Here is a 21,537-nt window from a genome sequence, read left to right on the forward strand (position 1 = left end):
TCTAATTAAGTTGCTAGAGTCAGGTCCCAGCGCTGGGACAATATAAACCCCAGTTTGGCCCTGGTCCCTGTAGACCTCCCTTGGCCTGTCCCGTCTATGTCTGCTACTGCTGTTGTATACTGTACTATGTGCAACACCACCCCCTCTCGTGATCTTATTACCCCCTCGCCCCTCCCTCTGCGTCTCTCCTCCTCCTCATCCCTGCAAATGACCATGATGGGAGGCCATTCATCTCACTCCTCTAGCCACTACAATGAAATAAATCAAGAATTTTTTACCCCCAAATATAACAATATTTGTATTTGGGGTGGGGCAGACATAATTGATGACTGCGGCCATGCTAATTAAAATCGGCGGAGGTTTCATTAATCTTGGTCATTGGTGGAGGGACACTGGCGTAGTGGCTGTTGGCTGGACAGGGGACTGCAGGTGATATGGGCCATTGTGGAGTGTATTAGCAAGATGAGGTTAACGTAAAACGCCCATTAATAATCTTAACAAAAGTAAACTCACTTGACTTGTCTGTAGTGAACCCGGGCAGGACAATATAGTGTGCATCCACATGTATTTACTGCCATGTCCCGGCTGGAGAAGTTAATTGCTTTTCTGACTTTGTGCTTTGTAGCAGTGTTTTTTTCAGTCCCCTCTGTCTGTCCAGGGAGTCACACATACACACAGGCAGAGGCTCCATCAGAGAATTAATTACCATTCTCAACTTCCTCTGCTTTGTTTATGTTTGCATAGTCAAAACTGTCCTGTATAGAAGTCATGGAGGACTGTGCTTTAACAGGGGCAAAACATCACAACTCCTCGCATCACATGTCCATTAGACTCAACTTAAAATATACAATTATGTTTTTCTTTAACTATAGCCAACTGTCATCATTAGTATTTTCTCATATAAATAATACAATAATGTGTTTCTGTCAAAAGTAGCGTAAACAGTGAAACATAATGTAATTTAATTAAATACTGCAAACAAAGAAAAAGTTTAGTTAATGAAAAACACAATACACAAACACAGTATTAACTATAAAAATATGCATGTATGATAATAGATATATTACTTAAAATATGTGTATTTCATGTGTTATATGTTGAAGACACAATATGCATATTGTAAGCTCACACATTGTTAGTGCTGAATGAATGAAGATGGAGAGAAGCTTATTTCTGTTATTACAATGCCGCACAAAACAAAGTACTTCAAACTCCGCCCCAAAACAACTAAACTCCTCCCAAATACTTATTGGGGTCTATTAAACAGCTCATATGTCTTGTGCAAACGGAGAGCAGTACTCCTCCAGACCCTGCAGTCAGAAAAAGCTTTCTACAGTTACTGCTGTGCCATTACAGCGCAGACACCTCACTAAGTAGCACCTATGAACGATGCAGATGGAGATCATCATCACTCCATAATGGCTTCTACATGTTAATTCACAACTTTAGCTTCTCCTCCACGACTCCGCCACAAAGTAATGACTAGCCCGCATCTGGAAGAGCAAGTGTAGGGCAGTGTAGAGAAACAAGCCGACAAAGAAAAAGCGCCATTGAATTAAACAGAAAGAAACAGAGGAGAGAGAGGGAGGCAGAGATGGGTGCGTGGTAGTGGTGTAGCAGTAGCATATGGTGCCACGCTGCCATAAACAAGCTTTATGAAAAGACTGGGGATGTTTATTTAATCATAGAATACCTGAGGAATCGCAATGAGACACACACTTTGTCCCATTATTGTTAGCCCATAAATTTAACAGCTTTACCAGAACGGCGGAAGCAGCTGATACGAGCGGAGGAGACAACGCAGGAAAGCAGGTGAATTTATTATTGTGTTTGTAAGCAACACTGGCTCCTAACTACAGTGTGCAACATCTGTGTGAGTGTGGGGCCACTCAGGAGGGATATCACAGGTATTTACGTGGCAAAAGAGTATTGGCAATTCATATGAGAAAAGCATGGCTAACTGTGTTATGGGGTTACTTACTTCTATGCTCCAATCAACTGTTGTCTTAAGTCTTAATTTAACTGATTTTCAGATGTGGATAGAAAATCTACAAAGCAAAGGAAATTCTTGGCAATATTGGAGATTTATTGATATAACAGAATACTGAAAAAAGACAATCTGGTGCATTGTATGTTTTCTGCTTGCACTCACAGAGCACACACAGACAGACACGTGCACAGCTCTGGGTCAGGGGGACAGCGGTAGCTCAGAGCCAGCTGTGACCTGCCGGTCCAGGTGCTCAGGAAAACCACTGTTAACGGCCACGATTGATGATCTAATCAAACTGTCACCACGGCGATCCGCTGCAGGGGAGGAGGGGGCGGAGGGGGGTCGAACGTGTGTGGGGGTGGGGGTGGGGGGGTGAATATCCAGGAGACCTTGTGCATGCTTACCGTTAGCCCAAATTGAGAGTGACAGTCTCAATAGTGAAAAGGCCTCTTTTTTCCTTTTCTAAGTAATGGAGGAAACAAGTCCAGCGCTCTTCCGGAGGATGTCTCATAATCAGGCAGGCCTCCCACGCCCTGCACACATCCACCACCGCTTTACATGAGCCAGGTCGGGGACAATGTGCTTTGAATTGATGTGATGTATGTACGACCAATGGCTAATAGGAGGCTAATTCTAATCAGTACATTGCTCACACAGACACACACAAATACTGTGTTCTAAGTCTTCTTTTGCCAAATTATGAATAATAGCAGTGCCTGTTGGAGGGTGTACAAAGGAATACAAGTTTGTTTTTCCCATGTCAAATAAAGGACACGTTCAAGATCACAATAGTTTGCTGAGAACTCATTTGACCAGTTACTGATGGGAGGATTGAGTTCAATCAGAGCGGCTGTGGTTGTAAATGGTTATATTCTGGAAGTACAGCAACTGTAACTCTTATCAACAGTTTAGATTACAATGGACTGTGTGTATTTCAGTATTTAAATGAAAAGTGTATTTGAACAAAATAGTATAGTTTTGTTTAATGTCCCTGCCAGGGTACAGGGCCTCCCCAAACTGATCCTAACTGTCTTGTCCTTGAGCCTGAGAAGCTCCAGTGGATTGTCAGGACTAAATGCTGGTTCTAGTTTCATCACATCACACTCTCCCATCGCCCACACAGGCAGAGCAGCAGACTCAGAGCATGAGAACATACTGTGCATCATATCTGTAGCCCTGGGTGTATACCCTATGTATAGGAAGTGTTTCCAGTAACATTATAATGCACGTAATTTTAGATAACTACCAGTGTGTGCTCAAAGTCAAGGATGCTTTCTTTCACAAAGGGATTGGGTTAGTAGATATTGACTAGTTTATATATAAATACTGACTTTCTAATTCAACCCATATTTCCACTTTACAACTGTTGGGCAAATAACTGTGTGTTATTAATTCAACTGTATGCTTTGTATTTGATGTGTAACATTTGACATACATTTTCAAAGAGTCAATAGAAGAAATGTTTCTTTCCATAAAAATGTGTTGATGTGGTTTATCATTTCTTTGTTGTTGTGCTGAGGGTAATCCAGCATCTCAGTTCTACTTTGTTAGCTTGGTCTGCCAGGGGCTACAGGGATTTCTGATGGAATTTGTCACAGATTTCTGATCTTTTATTGCCTGGAAGACTTAGCTGATTAGTCAAATCAAATCCTGTTACGCTTTAATAAAGTTAGTCACATCTTTTAAATCTATACTGTAAAAATGCAAATAGCCTAACAAATTAGTATTTTGAGTTATGTAACAGCTTGTAGTAGTCTTTGCATTGGCCGTAAAATGTAAATTAAAGAAAAGCTTTTATAAAATGATTATACTGTATAATAGATCTATGTGTGTGTTTCTCACTGGGTTGTCAACAAACAAAGATATAAAAACTATGAACAGGGTGAAGTGCAGTCTTTTAAACATGTCACTATGAATTGTCACAGTCATTTACCCAAATGGAAAATTATAACAATCCATCATGGGCCAAAAGACACACAAACACAATAGCTTTTCTATATTTAGCTGAAAAGAGAAAAAGTTCAGGAAGTTGCCTTACTGAGGGACTTAATGGTTCCTTGTTGACGGCTGCCTGTTCCGTGTGTTAATCACCTTCCCAGGATATATGCTTGCCTGCCGCTCGGTCGTCCACTGCACATTTATTTAATCGCTGCTCAGCTAATTCATTGATTAATTGGTTCATTAGTGATGCCTGGCAACATCCATTCCAGCCATGACAGTCTGATGTTTCAATAGAGAAGAAAAACAGTCTGGCAAAGGCCCAGTTTCCCCTGGTCCCACTGTGCATAATATCTAACTACTGTCAACAGTTTGCTGCTCAATTGTGCCACTGTGCTGTGCCGCTTCTGTGCCACGTGATGTGAAATGAATATGAAGGTGAACGCTGCACACTTTCCATTCTTGTCGACTTGAGTAAAGCCACTTGGATTTCAGACACAGATGACATCATTCTCGAAAACTAAAGAAAAGTTCAAGAGATAAGGTAGTGGCTGTTATAGGTGAAGAAAAATAACCATGGTGGATTATACAAGTCAAGGTCATGTTACACTGGACGTGATGTGTGGCTGTCCCCTATGCCTGGAACCGTGAAATACTAACTAACATTAATATTAGTAATAGGATATAATAGGACAATGCTGCACCCTGTGACTAATAATGGCCACATTTAAACCACCCAAAGGTGCCTTTATTCATGGGACAGACACATACAAGTGCTGATGTGAGATCATTGACTGGATGACATGTATATTAAGTAGGGAACGCTGTGCATGACCTCTAACCTTTGTGGTAAGCAAAAAGCGTAGCCAGATTTTCCAATTGGCATTTTATCAAAGATGCTGCTACGGGGCTGTGTTAGCTTAGTTATTCCTTCAGCTAAGGATGAATGGGACACAAGGGTGAAGATGTTAGCATTTATGTGCGTCAGCATTGAACAACATGCATTTCTACCAAACCACAAACACACACACACATTTTCTGCGCCATATGCCCATGACAAGTGCATAAAAATCGCTCCCAAGTGATAGCACAGGCCAGCCCATAAAAACTTAATGCTCCTAATTTTCCAGTAATCAAACTTTTATAGACTGCGATGGCTTTTAAACTAACAAATTTTAATTATCGCTTAATTTTAACAGCAATATTAACGCAATCCCTCATCCTGCAAGTGTTCATTCGCCATGAAATATTGAATAGGGTAAACAGCCCGCGCTCTGGTCCGACGTTGGCTGCTGTTCAAACAAGCAGCAGCAGCAAACACAGAGGTGAGCTGGGGGTCGCTGAGGCCATGCCAGTACCACAGTGGGGCTGAGCTGCGAAAACCTCTGGGAAATTGAGGCATTTCATGAGTGCAAACACATAAAAACTACACGCTGATGTTGCAGATAAGATATTACTGCACCAGCACTGATCGTTGGTGTTTGGTCAGGACTTCGATCCAAAAAGTTGAGCTTAACTTTTTTGTAAAGCGTTTCATCATTATGAGATCATATTAAAATAGCTCTAAACCAATGCAAGGTTATTTTTTCCACTAATAACATTTACAGTGTTGCCATGTTATTGACTGCTGCCCTTGGGTGGCTGAAAACGAGGCCTTACCACCCAGCACCAAGCCAGGGAGACAAAGTGCTGACACGTGAAGATAAGAGAGAGAAAGATTAAAGAGACTGTTCAATATTAATAATTAAGGGTAAGGCATTATACTAATGAATTGGGGCTTGTCTCGATGTAGCCTTTATCTGCTGATAACAGAACTCACTTTTTCACTCAGTCAACTCATATACAGGGCACAGATGGGCTGTTTAACATATTGCAATTATAAAATTACAAAAAATGCAGGCAATATGTTATAATAGCAACAAAAATTTAAAATAATTATATTAATATCAATATAGTTTCAGCATTGTAAAGCTCAATAGCTAAACAGTATAAACAAAATGACAAGATAATTACTTGATTTGATGAAACCAAACAGTAAAATATAGGCTATTCTGGTGATTTTATATTAGAATACTTGTTTACATTATACAGCATTTAGCCTTTAGCAATGCACAGTTCTGGATGCAATATTGTTTATTTATTTATTTATTTTATATCTGTGCTTCAAGAGCTAGGGAAAGCTTTGTCAGCACTGCACATTGATTGGGTTTCTTTTCCCCTGAAAAATGACAGTTATATTATTATCATAGCATTAATCACAGTGGTTGTTTTGTTTTTTATGTTATGGTGCTGCCCCATTGCACAGTGTGGGGTTTTCCATGTGGCTTGACCCGGGCCTGCTATCTCTGCTCCATATTGCCACCATGCTGGCTCCAGGCAGGGCTCTTCCGCTGCCTAGTTTCCCCCAGCCCTCTGAGCTGAGCCAATATGGCCTCGCCTCTCGGCATGCTGCGCTAAAGCCAGATGCCCGCTTAGCCAAGGCACTGCTATGGACTGACCCCCTCATAACATGAAAACTGAACCACGCATTACGCCAGGAATACCTGCTGAATACAATGATTCACATTATTGGGGAGATTTAGGAACACATATTAAGATTTGCATTTGAGTCCTACTTCTGAAGACTACTCTGTGATGTTGCCATGCACAGATGCTCAAAATATTCTTGTCATCTTCGTGAGTCATCCCACCTGTGCTGCATGCATCATCTTAACTATTTCTGGATCATGCTTTATACTTTACAACTGTGTCTTTTCTCTTTTTCGGGGGCATAAATCAACTAATACACAACACTTGAATGTACAGTAACAATATATGAATGCAAAAACATCAGATTTGATTTAATGTACCTTCTAATCCAAACTATTTAGTAATGGCAAAACCCTGACCCTCTTTTCTCCCATTGCCTGTATCATGTGCTTTCCGACTTAAACAAAAACATCTTTCTTTGGGACTGTCAGCACTCTGTATTTAAAAAATTGATGGCTGTATTAGCTGAAGGAGTTTATTATTACAAGCGTGAAAATGGGAGGCATTTTAACAATTACCAAAGAAAACAGGTACGCGAGACAGGTCAGTTGTCTTTCAGGGCCCTGTTTTTAAAGCACTAATTACAAGCAATTGAGGCAAGGTCAGTGCTGTCAATCAAACTTCCAACGCTATAGTTCTTTCTTTTTGAAGTGTTAGTTTAGGTGCCAGCATGGGCCAAGAAAGAAATCCTTAGAATCCTGTGTTCAGGACAGCGAGTGGAAGTAAGTGTGTGGAAAAGTCTTGTTAAATATGAAAGAAAAATCCACTTTTTTGTTATGAATATTGCAATAAAGGTGAATATTTAGGACAATCTATCTTGGTGTCTCTCCATATTACGATCCGCCGTTCACTAAAATACAGTTGAATTTGTAATACTAATTGGATATTGAGGTGATACTACTAAACTGAAAAATATAAATCATTACCCCTCAACTACTTTTCACAACCCCAGTATTTCAAAACCAATTTTGACAATAAATAAAAACAAGCTTCATTGTAGTCTTTTATAGTGAAAACTTGGCTCCTTTACCTTATTAAAATGATAATAGTTTCAAGACATACACTTTTACATTTACAAGTTCAGTGTTGATTGAACTGATATATTGAGATATATTGAGTTCAAAGTCATCCTTCAATGTTAAATAAAAAATACTTGTGTATCTAGGCCAAAAGATGTAGTATTCTAAAAAATAGTGTTGCAGGGAAGAATGCTGAGCATACACAAGATACTATGACAATGTCCTGAAGTTCTTGGGCTATGAAAAAGTCAACTGCGTCAGATTTGGGGAGTTAAGTGTCCGCGTACCTACATACCTAACCCTAAAGCAGATAGATAGCAGCAGACAAAGGCGCTCTTCCTCCCTCGACGCCTGCAGTGAGCGGTGGTGGTGTGACTGAGACAGAGACCCAGTTGTGTCACTTTGGAGCAGTTCCCTCTCTCTTTCTCTCACCCAGAACCTGTCAGGGAGTCAGCGCCTGTCATCTCACCCATCCTCCCCCCTGAATCCTCGTCCTCCTCTCTCCCACTGGGGTTACAACAATACGCGTTAGCCTTTTAGTTAGCGTCACTTCTGACCAGTGGGACTGCCTTAGTCACTTATTAGTGAATAGTGAGTGCGGCTGTCCCCCGGTGGAAGGACAGCGAGACCCTTTTACTTACAGTTTTACATAAAAAGGTATATATAAATGGTCTTTGTTTCAATATATTCAATTAGAATTCCCCAGATTTTGACACTATTAATGATCATAAAATGCACAGGAATTTTATGGAATATATATTAGTCCAAAAATAACTAAACTGAAATTTTACCCCATCATCAAAAATGTTCTTTCAACACAGAACAATCAGACAATAAGAAAAAATATGCCATAAGTCACTCATCGTGTCAGTCCCAAGCCTAGATAAATGTAATGACCTCATAAGAATAGTAAATATTCAGAAGTCCAAAACATATCAGCCTGTACACCCACGCTTCTCTTTTTGGTGCCGAGTGCCTTTGAGATCCAGACCTCACCTGAACTGACTTGGGACTGATTTGGTTAAGTACCTCCAGCTCGTCAGGCCTCTTCCTCCCTTTACCACTCCTCCTCCTCCTCTTTTCTTTTGACTAACAGATCTCCCTCGTGTTCTAAAAATACCAGGTGAACGGGGCCGTGCTAGAGATGGTGATGAAACTGCCTCTCTGACACTGTCCCACTGCAATCCATCTCTCTGCTGCCTGCCAGCCAGCATATGTTTGCAATTGGCTCCCCCCAGCAACCCCCGTCGCACCTCAGAACCCACCCCCCAACTCCCCCTTCACTGGTCCCATGTTGCCTGTTCAGATACCCCCATACACACTTACATACAGTACGTTCTACAATTCCCTATCTACCATCCAAGTCTTCAGGTCTTTCAAAAACAGTGCAGTTATCAATCATTGGTGGATGATTGTGGGACTGGATCAAACCTGCACAGTGTGTATTGCTTTCTCTGTAGCTTTATTCCTTCCTTCCTTGTGTCCTCTGCCTCCTCTCTCCTACACTTGCTGCCCAAATTTGTTCCACTTAATAAGCCCTCCCCAATGACCTTGTGCTAATTAAGCCACTGTGTGTTGAAAATATGATGGTTAATTAATGATGAGATAAATTCTGTCTGCAGGACTGTCAGAAAAATGATGACATTGTATTTTAACGGTTTAAATGGAACAAACCTTGTGGCTGTCCTCCCTCTCTCTCTCTCTCTTTCCATCTAGATGTGCGTATGTGCGAAGTACTGCTTAAGTGAATGATGCATACAAGAGGAAAATAGCTGTTCTTTGGTGATGGTTAGCATGAATGCAAGTATGTGAATAAAAGGGAATGTTTTTCACATAGGTGACATTACTTTTAAAGTGTGAGTGATGTAATGATGAAGCGTGGCATAATGCGTTTTGGCTGAGTGGAGTGACTCGAGTCATTTCAACAAGAGCAGTGAGTGAGCCCAGTGCTATCAGGTAACACACAAAGAGTACGGCTTCATTTCCCTCCAAGTCCCTCCAAGTGTGTGTGTGTGTGTGTGTGTGTGTGTGTGTGTGTGTGTGTCCACGTCCCTGCTGACCTTGCGGTGTCACGGAGTTATAATGTACAACCTACTGGCACAAAGGGGTCTTTGAGAGACAAAATAGAGTCCCACCTGGGAATACTTCACAGATGACCTAAGAAAATGGAAATGTTATATAAAATGACCGGATTTCTGTTTTGATACTGTACAGTGAATGGTGTGTGTGTGTAAACTGCCTTGATTTCTTTCTTTTCACACAATGAATTCAAACTAGGCAAGTTGAGTGAAGTGTATTACAGCATGCAATGGCAAGGTTTGAACCTCCAACCTTTGTGTTGGTGGATGAGCACTCCAACCAATTGAGTCATTGCTTTAACTGAACTATCAGTTCTGAACTACCAGTTAAAGTAATGTGAGAGCTGCGTCTGAGTTTATAGAAACAAAAAATGCAGATCAAAATAAAATGTAATAAGTGAGGATGTGAAGAACTGTCTCAATCTAATACAGATAAGCAGCTGACAATAGAAATATTGTTTATACTGTCAGGGAGATGGAGAGGCATCTGGCTGAGCTACTTGCATCAATATCTGAAGCAACTTGTCAAATCCAATATCACATGTTGTCAAAAGTATCAATTTGGTTGTGGTATAATGAAAAAGCAGGTCTGTTTCTATTTTAGCTGCTCACTTGACAGATTGAGAGGTGTTTAGCGTCTGGTTTTGGCTTGTCAGAACAGAAGGGGGGCCTCACAACTTCATCTCCACATCTTTCTTGTTCACATAGACCCTGACAAACTGACAGCACAGCTCTGCTTCTGATGGACAGGACCAAGCAGGAGATATTACACATACACACAAATACACACAACCACGCATGCTCATACACACTCATACACATCATTCATCCTTAATTCAGGAGGGAGGCCGAGTGTGAGATGAGGAAGGAAGCCAGATAAAGTTTGACAGGAAAAGAGAAGTAAGCAAGAGACCAAGGCAGACAGAATGAGTGAAAGTCATTTAACTGGTTTGGGAGGAGGAGGATCACGTGTTAAATTTAATTTGTTACTTAACTTGTGGGAATTTTGGATTTGAAGGCTCCAAAAGCCAGATCTAGGTTGTAAGATTTAATTTAATTGCCAGTTGCATCTCTAAGATCTTTGGAAGTGAGCTTGACAGTCAAACTGCAAACATACAATTTAGATTTGTATTCAAACAAGATAACTAGATATTTCAAATGAATTGTTATGTTTATGCAAATGCATAGTAGTGCAAGCATTCAGGTTTGAATATGTAACCATGTGGCCCCATGGGTAGCCTTGTCACCTCATACCACATAAATAATGCCCTCGCTTGCAACCAGGTTGTTGTGTGTTGGTGTATGTAACAAGTGTTTTTTTTTGTTTGTTTGTTTGTTTTTTACATAGATTTTTAACAGTCACAGTTATTGCCAACTTAAGGAATTGTACAGTTAATTCATATTACTTCTATGCATGTGCATTAAAAGGATATGTCTGTGTACCTCTCTTTACGCTGTCCCACTCCATGTTTTCCCAGCATGTGGGTGCTCAGGTGTTTCTTCATCACAAAGGCCCATCTGTAAAAGACAAAGAGGTCCTGGGTTAATCAAATGATAGAACACTAACTCTTTGTTTAAGCACACTTTCTATCATCCTTCTTTTACATTTACAGGTCTTTCCCAGAGTAACATTTATACAGAATATTAAGCAGTCATAGCACTTTTGGGTGGAATTACCATTCTTTTGTTAATTGATGATAGCTTTTCATGTGAAACCACTGAATGTATCATTTACTGTGCTAACATTTTACTCTATTTGTTTAACGGTAAAAGGCCATTTTTGGTCTGACAGTTAAATGACAATGTGCTGGTAAAGAGTGCCATATGCAGTACATCAATGTGCCACAGAAATATGCATGCCATTAGACTGTGCATGTACAATATTCTGCAAAAGCACGCACTGCAGTCAAAACTGCCTTGGCACCACAAGTTGACATTGACCACAGTGTCCTGACTTTAGGAGTTTACTGTGTCTCCTAAACAGCATCTGAAAACATAATGAAGGGATGACAGGGCTAACTACTCTGAACATTCAAGCCGCCTCACCAGTGTTTTCATGCAGTTGCCTTTTCGTTTAGCACCCATCACTTGTGATTATTGTGCACAGGGTGACAGTGACCACATCAGACGACCAAGGATAGGGCTAGGCAACATGAAAGGGGCCAAGGCGGGACAAGCAGGCCTGTGGTTGGCACTGTCATTGCATACTGTGCCCTCCTCTGTGTGAATCCTCGTTCCCTCTATTTGGGGAGGCTTTCACTTTGCCTTTTTCCCAGCACTGTAGATCATTATTCTGTTTTCTCTCCGGCAAACCCGTCTGTGTCTTTCTGATGCTTTCCTTCTATGTTTTGGAGTCAGTCTATCATGAAGCAAAAGCATAATTATTTCGCCATTTATGTCACCATGTCAGCTCCCCCCATCGTCTGGACATACCCCCCCCCCCACACACACACACACACGCGCACACACACACACCCAAACACTGAAGAGCTGCGTCCATCACTGCGGCCCCGTAGGCACACACTAACTAACACTACCATATAAATATTCAAACATGTGCCACTGTTTTGCCTTGTTATCACTCCACATTTTATCATTGCTTCCGAACTCAATCCATCCACTTGTCCACAATGTTGCCTCGGAGTTAAACTAGAGCGTAGCAAAATCTTGTATACTCCAATAAGGAACAATAACAAGATCAAAATGTTCAGTCTTTGTGCTGGTATGAAAAGGACTGTCACTGATGGCATCATCTATAAATACACAAACAGCATAATTAAGAGATTTCTGACAAAATAAGAATGAACTGATACATTTGAGAGAAAATCACGGCCTTAGTGCACGCTTGTTTAAGTCGCTGTGTTTAGACGGGAAGAAAAAAGAGCTTGCAAACATTTCTGTTAATTATGTATTACAGCTGTCCTTCATAAACCTAATTACAGAGTGCTGAAAGGCAACAGGGCCAATTTGCATATGCACATGAAATACAAGACATATGCAAAATATGATTTTAATTAGCATTCTTTGATTGCGAGGGGTACAAATCAAACTGGCATGTTGTGAGATTCTCATCTCGCCCATTTTTCCTGGATTATTCTCAGAGTGCAAGATGGGTAATACTCTGCGGAGGCACCTGGCAAAGACACACACAAACATGCAAATTCAGAATGCACATCAACAAACCCAAATAATACAACACATACACATTTTTATAAGTTATTAACCATGTCATTATCAGTACAACTCACACACATTATATTTTTGCTCACACCTTGAGAAGTGATTGACAGCACAATCGTTCAAGTGCTAAGCCAGACAGCCACAAATATCTTCTCACATCTCACAAGCACAACACAATATAGTGTCTAGAGGTTTGTGTCCATTTGTTTAAAACTCAGTGTAATCAGCCCCCTCCCCTGTGCTAGTGCAGCCCATACCATGGAGGTCAAGGCCACAGCTTGTCACCCGCTGCTGTGGGCACCATCAGCCCAAACCATCAGTCTAGATAGTTATTGTAACAAAGGAATACTTTAACATGCCATTCATCCATATCAATTCTCTTCCCCCCTGAATTGAACTAATAAGGCTGTGCCTGTGCCCTCCAGGGAGTCTCATAATATCTGTTGCAGATATGAAAAAAGGAAAGAAAAAGACAGAGGCTGCTGTTTCACATTCGACTTTCCCTTCAGACTAATCGGCGCGCCACAGCTCGTTAGGTCCGTGACGTGCCAGAGCTTTACCGATAAGCAGGGGAGACACGGCTCAATTACCCACAGTTACAATCTTTCTCTCTCTTTCTCCTCCGCCTGACGATGAAGAGATAACATGTCAATATTGGATACAAACAACTTCATTTGCCTAATGGTGTTCCTGGATAGGCCCATCTACAGGTCTGGAAGGGATGGAGATCTAAGAAAGGGCCTCAAGCAACACTTGGCACAGAAAAGCTATAAGCCATCCTCCCCAATCACATGCACCCAGCGATTCCCAAGAGGCGGGCATGTAGAGGAAATGTCAGAAAACACTTCACAAGTTTTAGTACCCTTTCCTTTACATGAATAGCATCTTAAAGAGATTACATCAGGCATGCACATATGGTAAGAGTGGTATGCTTCAGAATAAAAGTTTTCTGCCTACCATTTGCACTTCTCAACAATGCGACATGGGCAAATCCATGAGCTGAAAAATAAGGTTGGAGTTGGACAAACTTCTGTATTGTAATTGGTTAAAAGGTAAGCGAAAAGCCATTACAAGAGAGCCACCAGATGCAGGAACCACTCAACCCTCACCAGGCAGAGACGCTGGTCCCTGCAGAGGAATAGCGCCCTTCCATGGGGCACAGATGTACGCCGGAGACGCTCTTAGAAGTTATGGGACTATGGTTGAGCTCTTTTGGAGAGGACATACACAGCAGCACACAGACACATTGAGTTTTCAGAGGTCCGCTGAGCCCCAAAGAAATGAGTGTGTGCGGGCCCATCCTGTGCCAGGTCTAATGATGGCCTCCACCTGCTGCTTTAATGTCACAGCTGGATCGGCCTCCATCCCTCACTGACTGCGGCTCCCATCAGCAGCAGGTAGCTCCCCGATGCACGCTTTCCCCCTCCATCTCCCCTCACAGCCAGGCCTCCCTCATCTGCTATGGCTGCATCTGAATAGACTATATGATCCATCTGTCTCTGCTTAGATTCATTGTATAGGAACGCAAAATCACCTGTCATTTGAGTGTCATAGTATTGTGTAATGGTTTCTGGAGAATGGCCACACTGCAGCAGAGCAAAATGTACTCAGTTTGGTTGAAGGAAATAATAATATGCATTGAATGTAAACATAACTGACATCCTTATCCTAGCATTCATGGGTTTATAAGGAGGCTATATATTGGGCATAGTCAGTTGGATATAGTAAATCATAAAGCTAGTATATATATATATATATATATATATATATATATATTTTTTTTTTTTTGTGTGAAAACATGTGCATAATGCCATAATTTCCTTATCAAATCTCATCCCAGTGTAAAGCATATACCAATACGACATTTTGACTGTATTTGCTGGTCTTACTGAAAAGTGAGTAAAACTATATTTTCAGTTAAAAAAAAATGTTGAAGGTAGTTGTCACACTTCTGAGGTAAGAATATAATGTGTTTTAGTAAATATAGAGAGTGAAAAGAGGCAGACAGGTAAGTTGAAATGTCTAATGTGAGTGGCTTTGACAGGCAGCTGAACTGACAGAAGAACACAAACCAACACTTGGCTGACAGCAACCCCGGAGCGCCGAGACAGCTGCCGACATGCCAGACAGACAGATAAACAGACAGGAACAAGAAGTGCGCAGATTAGACTCTTATTGACAGACAGAGTGACTGCTTCCTGCCACAGACGGGCAGGCAAGCATCAGGAATCAAAACTCAAGAAAGTACCATTCTGCTGAGTTTACAGGCTAACTTTAATGGATGTTCTACAAGTCAGCCTATAGCAGCACATCGGGAGAACTAAATGTGGTGTCAAATTTGCAGATGCAGAGATAGATGGTGATGGAGGAATGGAGAAAGAGAAGCCACAGGAGACAAGAGGGGAAAGAAACAAGAATATATGAAAAAATCATGATGGAGTAGTGAGATAAGTCGCAGTGAATGTGAACAAGGGAGAGACGCCGAGGCAAATGCAGTTTGTGGTGCTGTCGCTTTGTTTGATGGAAGTAAGAGGCGACTTGGCATCAATATTGCTTGGGCTTCTAAGAGATCCGCTTATGGAAGTGTCCCATAATGCAGCAGATATTGGGGAGGGAAATAAATAAATAAAACCTCTGAATTGATTTTGCTTTCATGCCCATACTTGATCTATTCTAAGATGATCTTGATAAAAATACAAGAGAGGAAAGGCGTTTCTCTGACAACTGCTCAGCGTCAAGTGCCTGAGTGAAACAGACACCTCTCACTTATGATGCTGAAGCCCGTCATGTGTATGTGCACATTTTGTCCTCCATCCCAGACGAGGTGCATAAAAGGCTCTGTGCCTCTCCAAAGGGTTTTTTGGATCATCTGCTGAGGCAGGTGATGGGCCTTGACGGATTGATTGAGGCAAAGTTCTCATCGACAGTGGCAGCGCCCCATAGAGCTCCCAGCTCCAGTGCACACTGTTCCATTAAAGGATCATTTAGATGAGAGCAAGTTCCACCTGCACTTATGCAGAGCACAGCCTAATGTGAGATGAAACAGACATTTCCAAGCTACGGGAAGACAGGGAGGAAGGAAGAGAAAAGATGTAATAAAAAAATCAGTCCGCTCCCAACAGCGCATTTCCATCTTCAAGAGAATACCGATTGATGAAGTCATCTATTATTGATATGATCATCGTTATGCGCCCATGGCACTTTCAATGTTACAGAGCCCCCAGTGCAGGGCGTCATAGTACTGTTTGCATATTATGCTACTCAGCTTCATTATATTTTCTAATTAAGCTCTTTAATTTGGGATTTAAATCTTAAGTGTGGGGGGAAAGTTGAAACTGCTGAACAAGAAAGAATAATACTGGGCGTCAAGATGAAAGGAGACAGTTACACAAATGGCTGCAGCACTTTTCACCAAACACATCCATTGTGTAGAATCAGCACAAAACAAGATTCACTTTTTTATTGATGGCAACGCCGTTCACTACAAAAAAGAACAAGTGCTGGGAAACATTTTAAATGAAATACATAACATCTTAAAGTAGTGTTGTGCTACTGGGAGGTGAAAAAGTCTCATTTTGCACAACAAAACAAAATGAATCAAAAATGCAGGCTGTTAAAGGCTGTTAGCTTCTTTTGCTAATGCATCTCTCTCTCATTCCTTTCTTCTCCTCCTCTCTGCAGTGCAGTTAAAGATATGAAAAATATATGGGCTTTTTTCCTCTTCCCCCTCTCTTTTCCTACGCGCCGTGTTAAATCATTAAAGAGAAGTCCTGCTCATTATCTCTCTAAACAAAACTTCTCTTAAACCAAATAAATCACCGTTGCGCAGCGCAGCTAACAGCCGTGAAGGGATAAATTACAAAGCGGCTCACTGGCAGCGTTGGTATTTTAAAAAGCTTGCTGCACAATTTCTGTGATGTGCAGTAATTTGTAATCCAGGTTTCCTTATGTTTCGAAGGTCTCTTTAGGTGTGTATTGGGAGCACTGGGATGAGGTGAAGACTGGGGGGTTGTTCTTAACATTGTCAATGTTATTATGCCTGGAGAAAAGTATGTCAATATCCATAGATGAAATGGTAGGATTTTTTTTTTTTTTACCAGATTTAAACAATGAAATTTAAAAATGTAGTTTTATTATCATTACCATCATCTATTTTCAACACCTTTCAAATATGAACATGTATAAACCCAGATTAGTATTGTTTTACATGAAACTCTATCTGATCACCATTATTGCCGGTGCCTTCATTATGAACACCACAGCAAGCCCTTATCTGGTGCTAAACAGTCTAATTGGGGCCACTATCCGCTGCTCTCACCTCTGCACACTGCTGTGGCCCTGACTCATGATCCTTCTGGGAGCAGAGATGAGCCCTGAACGAGCGACCCTCCTGGCCCCTAGTGGGCAGATTAAACTGGGATAACAGTGCAGCACTTGGGTCCGTTTACAACTCCAAGCCTTCTCTGGCCTCTGGAGGATACAGAGCAACACCATTCCTGAGACCTTAAGCCCCCGAACACACGCAAGCAAACTAACTCCCCAATATGATTTATTCAGTGTGTTTACTGGAGTTGCCATTTGCCATCTTTTGAAAACAAATTAACAGTAACTTTTCCTTTAGGGGTCGCCACAGTAAATGCTTCTGAGTCTTGAGACCTGGTACCTAAGAGTAATGAACACAATAAAGATGGGCCATGTATGAAGTTGCTGATTAGATTCATACAACAATTAAGTGAGTAATTTTAAATTACCAATCTTTAATCTGTGTCCCTTTGCCATCACTAAACAGAAATTTGATGCTGGGTTTTCTTTGTTTTGGTTGACCCTGTTGTGTATTCCATCTAGCGTTTTTTGTTTTATGATCCTCATTTTGATGAAAAGCAAAATATAATTATTATTGAATACTCAATGAAAATCTCATTCATTTTTGTCAATATCATCCAGCCCTCTGACCATTTCCATCCTTATTTTCAACATGGCAAAAGAAATATTTCATTTAAAATATAGTTTACTAGTTATCACAGTAGAACCCTGCTGCAGTAAAAAGTGCCTGTAAAGGTCAGTGTTCTAAGTTGAAGAATCAAAGCATGAAGAAAACAAAGAAATGGATGTAAACGAAGTGAAAAAAAAAAAAAAATCCAAACTCTGAAAAACAGCCTCTAATTTTCACTGTTGTTTTGTTGACTGTTCCCGCACATTAAAACGGAGCGCGCTGACATGACAAGAAAGACTTGTACTTCTCTCACTATAGTTTTGCTAAAGCACATAATCCATAAAACATAAGGGCTCACTATTGACATTCATTTTTTCCCTCTTTTCTCAAGCATCTTGAGTGAAGGGCGTAGCTGGATGTCAGGCCTGTCTGTCGGCCAGATACCACTCTCATTATCCTCGCGCCTCTCCAAAGAGCAGCTAAGGTCACTCTGCAAACCAACAAAATAAGCCATTACAGCATCAGTCGAATGCACACACCATTATTAGGTGCTTAACAGTAGGAGGGATATACAAGCAGAATTGAACAAATTCAAAGATCACAATACATTAGTACACAGAAACTGTACCACTGAACAGAAGCATTGAATAAAAATCTTTCTCAATATTTCTCACATTTATGCTGCACAGATAGAGTGTAGCAAGCTCTTATTCAGGATAATTAAAAACGTTTAATTGGTGCAAATTTTGAGACATTCAGGAATAAAAACTTGGATATATATTTATATTATGTTCTAAATGTAATGTAATACAATGTAAAACAAAGCATAATGATAAAAATAGAAATAATAACTGAGTAGCCGTAATTCCAATCCCTGTCAACCTAGTATTTTGGATATCCAGTATAGCACAATTGGTGTTTAAGAGCACTGAGTGTAAGCATTACTTATAAATTCACACAATGCACAGTTTAAGTGTTGTTATAGATGCTGAGCCTCCTACTCAGAGCCCGGGCACTTTTCTACACCTCTCAGGAAGTATGCACACACACAAAAGACGTCTTTGTTTGGCTATTGCTGCCGTTGTCTTGACACCCACCATCTGCCGCCCCGGCAACTGAGGAGCGCGAAGAGATGAGTTTCTCTCTGGAAACTTGCCCTCCACCTCAGAAAAAAAAACCCACCCCCACCTTCCATAAAAACACTAGGTTTCAGGCCTCCATCCCTCCCACTGTGGACATTCTGTGATGCTCCACAAGTTGAATCACTGCTCAATAACGAAACACTTTCCACTTTTTTGGGCCATCATGTTTGTGACTACATCAAAACACATGGAGCTTTTTAACTCTTTTTATAGCCCTGTGCAGACCCTAGGCTCCAATTCAAGCTGTTTATTAAAGCACTGTGTCAAAGGGATATGGGCAAATTGCAAAGGTTCCTCTTCAGACATGGGATAAGTCACGACAAACAAGCTCTCAAAAGTAAATAAATATATAAATAAATAAGTAAATAAAGTGCGCTATGCAGATGAGGGTGACGAAGCCTCCATCTCGACCCGATCTGTGGCGAGCTGGCCATTCATCACCTGCACATGCAAAAGCACAACTGCTCCAGTCCTTAGCATATTCGCATATTCTAATGAAGGCACGCATGCAAATGAGAACGACCTTTTCCTTTTGGCTGATTTTTTTTTTTTTTTTTTACAACTTTACATTAAGAGAAGGCGAGTGGGCGAGAGAAGTGTAATGGCTATTAGAGTGACAGGCTGAGTATGTGACGTTGTGATCTAAACTCAGGGACGCAGTAATTAGGCTAATCTATTACTAGACGGCGCCTGTCACAGATCTTTATAGCAAAGGACGGACTTGTCACACGCCTTATTTATTAAAACTGGCTAGAGGTTTTTCATAGAGGTGATCAGTTAAAATAGCAGAAATACTGTATGTCTCAGCATAATGTGGGATAGATAGATCTGATAACATGGGGAACTGGCATACAAAGGTCTGCTACTTGACCCCTGACACACTGCTGCTTCTAAAATAAAAGAGATAAAGTAACATGTCTTTTCTTGAATTTAAATAACTTAATTTGAAGCCATGAATGGAATTGAAGCAATGAATGTATAACTTCCATGTGCTACTAACATTGGGTTTTAGAGCAGTTACAGAGTAGTGATCTGCAATATAACAGGATATAAGTTGGAGGTTGAATGGCTGGATATTCTCTGTGTTTCACATTTAAAGCACAAACAAAAGTGTGCAACGCTAACCTTGTTATTGTTTAAATACCTGACTTCTGTATGCGTACATGGGCAGCCTGAGACATAGACACCTGAACTTGCTTTGCGGTGTTACATGTAACTATTTCAGTCTTCTCCCCATCGCTTTGTCACCAGTGGTCAGTGAAAGGGGAGTGAACAGTAGCCAACAGCAGCACCTCCCCTGACGTCCACTGGGAGGCCATGGAGAGAAAGTTATGCCTCCTTTCAGTGACTTTGAACTTTCTCAGATGAGACATAAATATTGAAATATTGAAATGAAAGATGCGGCAGGCGCGATGGGGCTGTGGAGAGGGGTGGTGGTGGATGTAGACGGATGGGGAGGGGGGAGAACAGACAGGAGGCCCACTGAGAGAAGAGACAAGGCCCTCACCCCTCTGCCAGCCTGCATTCTCGCCGCTCGACAGTTATGGATAGGAAACATTACTGCTGCTGGTAATTAAAGCAAAAACTAATACTGTCTCTTGGATGAGGGGGTTTCATAGTGAGCATCCATTTGTCACTGCGCCGCACTTGCCAAGGCCAGATTAAATCACACACATATTTAGTCCTGCTGTGCTCCAACCGTATATATCTATCCATCTATCTGTCCATCCGAACATATATCACCAATGCAATCGTAAAATTAGTAACAGTTGCTGCATTTGGTGGCACTTTACCACTTTGGATGCTAGTATCTGCTCTCAAAAACAGATGTAGGTCATTTTCACAGAAGACTTAGGCATTAAGTGAGTGAGCGGCAGTGAAAAGGCCAGTAGCTGGGAGGAGGAGCGGAAGGGTGGGGTGGGGGGTGGCGTGTCACCCGTTGGAGGAGATCACTGACACCGAGCATGTCACAGGCTGACGGAGCCACTCTGCTAGGACCAGGCCCCTCCAGCGCTGTCACGGCAACCAGCCGCTGCAGATACTGACACTACCAGCCCCTCTGACAGGCCAAACATGAGTCGTCACTGCTCCCATCATAGACAGGGCCTGACAGCACACAGACGCACTGAGGGAAGTCAGGGAGATTATACAGGAGAGGGGGAAATAAAAATACCACTGGACAAAAGAGCTTATGAGTCTCCTTAACAGCCAACAATGACCTGGAGGTATTTCACAGGTGGTCCCTCTATTGAGGCTTAAACCTACATTGTTCACTTTAGATACATTTATTTTAGATACGTGTAAACCATGCAGGCATGTTGACTTAGAGTGATAGCACAGAGCTTGAAGTTTTTGACTAAATCAAAAAGTGTTTTTAAAATGTGAAGTAACAGAGGTAGTACAAAAACATTTTTCAGGAGGACATTTGACCAAAGCAGACTGGGGGAAGGTGAAAGATACAGATGGAAATCTAGTGATTTGAGTGGAAAACAAGGACAGAGTGGTAATGTCAAAGGGGGAAAGGGCACCAGAAAGGAGAGGAAACACAAGAGTGGAAGTGTAGGACCACTAGAGAGTGCTTTGGCCAGACTGATCGCTGTTGATCTTCACGATAAGCGCTCCCGACAACTTGTGACCAAAGTGGCGCTCCGACACTAATCGGCCGTGAAGGCTGACCCGCAGCGAGGCAGCGCAGTTCACATCGCATAGGCCCAGCACCAGCGCCCAG

At 41.5% G+C, this 21,537-nt stretch overlaps 1 protein-coding gene across 2 annotated transcripts in view; it reads right to left on the reverse strand.

Moving 5' to 3' along the window:
• znf407 (zinc finger protein 407) overlaps positions 1–21,537 on the reverse strand; it is a 114,848-nt gene that overhangs the window by 54,698 nt on the left and 38,613 nt on the right. For both annotated transcript variants that reach the window (XM_055164187.1, XM_020937154.2), the window contains one exon: positions 10,998–11,072. In XM_055164187.1, coding sequence (XP_055020162.1) covers positions 10,998–11,072 — 75 coding nt within the window. The remainder of the gene's footprint in view (positions 1–10,997; positions 11,073–21,537) is intronic.

The sequence above is a fragment of the Boleophthalmus pectinirostris genome, unplaced genomic scaffold (genome assembly GCF_026225935.1).
Source record: "Boleophthalmus pectinirostris isolate CB_2022bp ecotype Guang Dong unplaced genomic scaffold, ASM2622593v1 HiC_scaffold_6, whole genome shotgun sequence".
Lineage (NCBI taxonomy): Eukaryota > Metazoa > Chordata > Actinopteri > Gobiiformes > Gobiidae > Boleophthalmus > Boleophthalmus pectinirostris.